Genomic DNA, 6,944 nt, shown 5'->3' on the forward strand with positions numbered 1-6,944 from the left:
TTATCCGAGAAAGTAATTAGGAGAAATGTGACAACGATCGAAATACTCTGGACAAAAATACAAACTGATTTAGGTCATACAATTCAAAAAGTTAGTTATCTCGTAGTGATTATGGATGTGCTAGTTTTTTTAATGATTTATTCAAAGTTGCAAGGATTACAAATAGCTGCCAAAATGAAATATCATTTTACTAGTCTGTAGATATTTACCAAGCTCTCTGTACATCATGAACAATTTAAGATTTCATAACGTTATTATGAGTTATATTTTGAGTCTCTGTATATTTCCGAAACAGCAGCAGGAAATTAAGTCTTGTTACTGGTATTCATATATAATTATATATACATACTTTCTATTATTTCAGGTTTCTAAATACAGTAAAATCTAATCACAGTTTTTTCCAAAAGGATGGTTCCTAGTGCAACTACCTGTTCATTTCAATCGGAAAGTTGTAACTCAAACGATTCAGAGCTATGTTTTGGAGAAACCAGTAGCGTTTCGAATCAAGATTTGAATCATCAGCGTGTAGATACAGAATCAATGAAACTGTACACTGGTTCAGAGTTAACTGGAAGTATGAACTCAAGTATTGAGAATAGAGACGATTTGTCTCAATTAAAAATGGAATCATGTGATATTGATGGTGATGACTATACGTGCAGTAAACACTTTGGCTCCAGTATTTGCATGTTATCTGAATTAGGTAATTCTTATACCACTAGTTCATACTGGCACCCTTCAGAACAACTTTCACAAGAAAGCTCGCTCAGATTTATCGGAAAAAGTAGTACAGATTGTTCTGAATCAGATAAACAGGATTTGAGATCAGAAAAACAAAAGGAAAAACTTATTTCAAAGAGTTCTGGGAAAAAATATCAACATATGGATCGAAGAAGCAGCAGGCGAATAGGTCACAACAAGGAGAAAAACTTTTCATTTACGTTAGCTGATGACCTTAACATCAATCCATTTTCTGAATCAATTAAGTCGGTTTCACAAATAGCATCACACCTAACCGATGATCCAATTCAACGTTTTCATGCTCGTTACTATGATAAACTAAGTCAGTATATGATGTTTGTCCGAAATATCTTTCCATTCCGATTTGCATTACTGTAGAAAAGTCCCAAGGATCAACGGTATCAGCCTATATATTTGAAAAAAATAGCGACACGCATATAAGGAATGCTCTGAATTTTTTAAGAGCCGAATCATTGAAATTCAATCTTAACAAAGAGAGCAGTAAACCTTTACAAAAAATATCTTCAAGTTTAATCCTTCATTTCGCTTGCCAGAAGCATTGTTCTCAATGTTTATACCCTGGATCACTCCAAAACAAGTGCTTTAGTGTGAAAACAAAATATTATGTCTTTTGGATGCAAGTATGTCAGTTGTGATTTGATAGCTTATTCTGATAACAACTATTATGTAATTAAGAATTCCTATGGTAATATGATTCCATATACTAGCCTATCCAAAAATTTTAACGTTGGGGAATTATTAGGTGAACAAATATTTCTGGGTTTTGTCCAAGTGTGGGTAGTCCAAGACTGACCTTATACTTCAAGGATACACCCTTTATAAGACGCACCTGATTAAATTATTCACAATTATTATTTAATTTGTTTTGCCTGTGTTTCCTAGAAGTATTTTATATCCTCCACATCATCTTTCACTTGGCCTTATTATCATATCCCCTTTTGTGTTCATTTATGATTCTAAAGGTATCTTCGTTGTAGTGTTATTAACTCCATTGCTTTATGTTCGATGGTTAGAGGAAATAGGTACCAAGCGCTGGACTTATGTTTTATGTTCGTTACCATCAATTGATAAGGTACCTCTGGAATCTCGAAGGGATTGATACTCCTGTTGGGTACACACCCCGATAACTACTAACAGTAACCGACCTAATCGTCATTATACACATTTAAAATGGCTTCATCTTATGCCTTATTCAGTACCGGGGTTTTCTCTTCACATTAAGTTCTACTACCTCGCTGAATTATTATTACTAGTACTGCTATTATCCTGATTAACGACAATACACAAAGCATCATCAGAGAACAAAAATAGATTATGGTATGCTGAAATATATATACACGAAAAGCCTAGTATATCGTGTATAGGATAAACTCAACCCAAGCCGAGCAAAATAAAATTTCAATGCCTGGTTTTTTTCATAGTTGTTGATACTGGAAGTACAGTTCCACCACACGAAACCTGTTCACATAACCCATTCGTCAATGTGCTTGTTACGTAATCTGTGGAATGAATTAACAAATGAAAGCTTACACAATTTGTCCTGTAGTGGAAGTGATCCGAACCCGCTAAAAGCATATGGGGTCAGTCCGTGCAGTAGGAATAATAAAGCAACATCTGGACCAGAACCTATTTATGGTTCTCCATTAAGGCAGCCAGAAATTTTGATAGGCAAACAATTATATACAGAATCTAAAGTAAGTGCATGGAATTCGCTGAAAACAAAGTCGAAGAAAAAGAGAAAACGTCAATCGAGTTTCTTCTTTATAGCCACCCACTCCTATCCAACATTTGAACAACTCGGTAAACTTTTGAAAGAGCTGAAGGAAATCGGTTATTTTGAACTATTTCAAATGAAGGAAACAAAAGTGCCGGTAAGTGATTTATTCGAAATAAACTATGAAATATTATAAAATTTATGGTATTTTTTGACAAACCTTGTATTTGAAGAATATCAATAATCTCGGTTATTTTGTCTATAAACGTTGAACAAGAGATTTTACTTCAAGTGAATAATTTGATTATTATAAAATAAGATTAATCTTGCAGTTCTGATTCTTATTATCTAGTAATCAAGAACATACATATATAAATTTAGAGGTAATTGAATCAAAATACACACGGAATAATAGTAGAGAGAAGCACAGTACTGCCAAGTGGACTTATTTAAACCAAGAATTTCATCATGCCACTTATTAATAAAAGATTAAACCTCATGCAAAACGGAGGTGCTGAATCGACCTTAATCACTCAAATTAAAATAAACAAACAGTTATATAACTTATTGAGGTAGCAAAATAATCGATAAACTCTTTTTCATAATACTATTAAATGAATAACAGTCGTGGGATAATTGTTCATAAAACTCAACTAAGTTAATAAGCCATAATGTGTATAAAAGTCCCCATATAGACTAAATTTCACGATACATTTCGTTGGAGAAAAATCATACAAAATACATCGTAATTTTGATAAGCCTATCCTGGAAAAATTATTGTGATCTAGATATTATAGGGTGAAGATAAATGTATGTATGAATCACTGATGGTTAGTTAGACAGTAGCCTATTTACTATCTGTATTGTCTATGATCAGACTTATCGATACGTTGATCTACTAATATCATGCTAACAATATGTACATAAGTTTTCATTTATGCCAGAAACAAAATACATATTTGCTTGAGTTAATTATGAAGATTTTTATGCTTGAAAAATAGCTTTCATCACTATCTGAGATCGTTTATGGAACCACCGAATACTAAGGAGTGTTGAGTAACAGTTTAGAACTCTTACGAGGTCAGAACTTTTCAATTTGCACAGGATCTGACAAAATGATTCTTAAGCTAAGTTTATTTAATGGTGAAAACTAGCTTCAATTATTTTTTCCTTGTCATTTGGGAATTTACTCCATGTGTACATGTAGACAGAAACTGATCATAATCAAACTCGTATATATATCAATGTATTGCAGAATTATTATATAACACTATCTATATACGTTACCTTTCGTGTACATTATTAGCCCCAAAATCTCAATCATACATAACTAGAAACCATTCACATGCATTCTCTTAGTGAATTAAATTCACTGACAAATAAAGCAGGTTATATTAAATTGCACCAAGAGATTTATTTTTGACTTGAATTCTACTTCACATAAAACAAGGGGTATACAGCACTCAGGAACTAGTATTTTGAAATAGCCAATCTTTAAATTGGGAAACATTTACAAGCATTCTATGTCAATAGTAATTATCTTGTCCATATAACATACGCTTTCATAAATTCTCGGGGTTAAATTATCATATTACTTGTTTTAACAGAAAGCATATCTCGGAGTAGAGTGGGATTGTTTTGTTTGTGGAAGTGTTAATGAAGCTTGGAAGGATCATTCTGCAGGAACTGTAGGTATGACAGGAATCAATGGAAGAAAGCAACATGAAATCTCCGTACAGGGAAACGTGTTTAACTTAGATTACGAGCTTAACCATTTAAATCCGCGACTAACTGGGACAGTAAAGATAAAACATATCAAAACTATTCCACGTGCATTAGCTTGGATAACAAGTTGGCAGGTACGAGAATTTAAGCTAGAAGATGGATTCATTGCGTGGAACTATTTTGAAACTAAACATAACGTCAGCTGGCCAAAGTTACCTACTTTCAAAGCTGGTTGCGAAAAGTCAAATCAGCAATCATCCCACAGAGATATTTCATCATTAAAAACCAGGGTAAGTTCTACATCGTAACATGACGAGTGATCAATAACTAAGCAAGTATGTTAGAATGGTACCGTACTATCTCGTACAGAATACTTCTCTCTCTGGAGATTGTCTTTATTGAAAATAACCATGAATCTACCATAATTAATTCATCACGCAAATTATTCCTAAGGAATGAAATAGCTTTTCAACCTACTAAGATACCATCCATAAAAACAGATATGACATAACTCGGACAAGTTTTTATGAAACTCACTGTCACTATGGATCTATATATTTGGATGAAATAGCGATCAATCGATATCTGATTTATAATGGTACTCTATTGTCAATGGATGATGACTACTCTCAACAAATGTGAGTGGATTAGTCTAGAAACTTTGGAATACGATTACCAACTGATTTTTGTGCATAAAGACGCCTAGGATTGATGTCTTTAGAGATAACATATACTTCAAAAGACGTTTTAACATCTTAATACTTTTCGAAAAAATTCACTTGTAGACCTAGAATAAATAGTTGATGTAGTTCTGTTTGGCAAAGATGATGACAAAATGAAATCTTTTAAACGTCCTAAACAACAAAAATGTCCCTTTGCCTTTTAATACAAAACTTTTCTTCAGGACTGGTGTGCATCAATGGTTACTCTGGTAGGAGAGAGTGAAGCAGTTGAGCGAATTAGACAAAATGTTTTTTAATTCTTGTCAGTACTGGTGTATCGACAGATGATGAAATATAGACATGGATTCAAAGGGTTTATTAGTTTTCGTGAACTCGGGTTACCTGTGATGTAGATCACATGTCTACTTTTTAAGCCCGAGCATCCTGTGTAACCGATTGAGGAATAATGAAGTTAGATTTAGGGTACTAGGTGAATATATATATGAATCTTCACCGACTGATGTAGCTGGAGAACATTTTATATGTCTAACTTATTTATTGTGACTTGATGGTGGGTGGAAGTTGGAAGATCGATATCATTCTACTTATTTTTTCTAGAAATTATCAGATAATTTAGCTCATTTATTCTTTTTCTAAGCGGCCTTTTTTTATAAAAATAATAATAAATCTCATTCTAAGGAGATTAAAATTTATAGTCAATTACCAAAGTACTGGTTTATAAGCCAGCTAGAAACTTTATTAAAATTTGGCGCAACCTATTAACAAATAAAGTGGACTTTGAGCTGGTATTTTGGTTTAAAGAAGGGCTTACTTTCTATCCAATATACAGTAAATGAAGTATTGGCTACTACATGAACTCCAAACACTAAAACGTGAAGAAATATCCATATTATTATTATTATCCATATTATAGTTTTGTGTCCGTATACGTAGGGCAGTGGAAACCTTAGTCCCTCTTCGAAATTTAGCTTGAAACTAAGAGTTACATATTGATAACATTTAACACAAAATACTTTGACCTCTAAACAATAGAACGGCAACGATCATTTAATCTCATTCCATTACCTAACTATTCTATAATCACCAAATATTTAAAATGAACACTGACAACACAACATACCCAAGTATATCATTTCATTCACTTTTTCTAATTATTTTTCTATGAAATCCAGAAGGAAAAGAACTGGTTCTACCTTTCAGTGGATGAAATTCTACACGTAAAAGGTAATTATCAAAAAGGCACTCCACATCTTGATCATCTCGAGATCGAAACATGTGATCACGGTACTTGGTTAGTAAAGCCACACTTAAATGGGTATTGTAGTGATTTACGTAAATCCAGTACAGTGAATTCAACTAGAGATCGTTTAATTAGTGAATACTTAGACTTATGGCTACGCGGATTGCAAATCGCTATGGTGCGATCTAGCCAAAAATGAATTATGATAAATAATAATGTAATGAAAGACGAGTCAATTATCAATTTTAACAGAGTGAGATGTGATTGATTAGTTGACAGTGATACAAAGTGATTTTAGTTCTACTTCGAACATAGCATTTTTATCTATTTATTCAACATGTTGTTGGGATGAAAAAATGTAATGTGATGAATACATTTTCTTGGAAATCATCTTTAAATACGACTCAATCAATAAACTATTGACAAACGCAATGTATATTCATCAAATGAGTAAGTAAATCGATTCCTTTAAAGGAAATTTACCAACGAAATAAAACTAATTTAAAACCACAGAACATCGCGTCTTTATCTTATTTTTTCTGGACCACTCTAAATTGAGCACGGAAACCGGCGGTAGTTGCGGAAACAAGCTATACGCAAACGACACATTGTGACCACGAGAACATTTGCAAACTAGGTTATGTCATATTTCGATGTCACAGTATTGATTGCAGCACTTCGTTGAATGATTGAAAGATGACTGTTTAAACCAAATCATGACTCAAAATATCGACCTAACCACACCACTGGTTTTAGGATAAAATATTCCGAGCTCGAATATCTTACATCGATTACTATCGAATATTTGTCGGTACCACTG

At 33.0% G+C, this 6,944-nt stretch overlaps 2 protein-coding genes across 2 annotated transcripts; both read left to right on the plus strand.

Moving 5' to 3' along the window:
- Positions 1–408: 408 nt before the first annotated feature.
- Smp_170040 (hypothetical protein) lies at positions 409–1,119 on the plus strand (the record flags this gene model as incomplete). Its single annotated transcript, XM_018789199.1, has 1 exon — positions 409–1,119. The coding sequence occupies one exon, from the start codon at positions 409–411 to the stop codon at positions 1,117–1,119; it is 711 nt and encodes a 236-aa protein (XP_018654666.1).
- A 1,124-nt stretch (positions 1,120–2,243) lies between these two features.
- On the plus strand, positions 2,244–6,603 carry Smp_170050 (hypothetical protein; the record flags this gene model as incomplete). Its single annotated transcript, XM_018789200.1, has 3 exons — positions 2,244–2,633; positions 4,084–4,491; positions 6,057–6,603. The coding sequence occupies 3 exons, from the start codon at positions 2,244–2,246 to the stop codon at positions 6,321–6,323; spliced, it is 1,065 nt and encodes a 354-aa protein (XP_018654667.1). The 3' UTR covers positions 6,324–6,603.
- Positions 6,604–6,944: the final 341 nt, after the last annotated feature.

The sequence above is a fragment of the Schistosoma mansoni genome, chromosome W, assembly GCF_000237925.1.
Source record: "Schistosoma mansoni strain Puerto Rico chromosome W, complete genome".
NCBI lineage: Eukaryota > Metazoa > Platyhelminthes > Trematoda > Strigeidida > Schistosomatidae > Schistosoma > Schistosoma mansoni.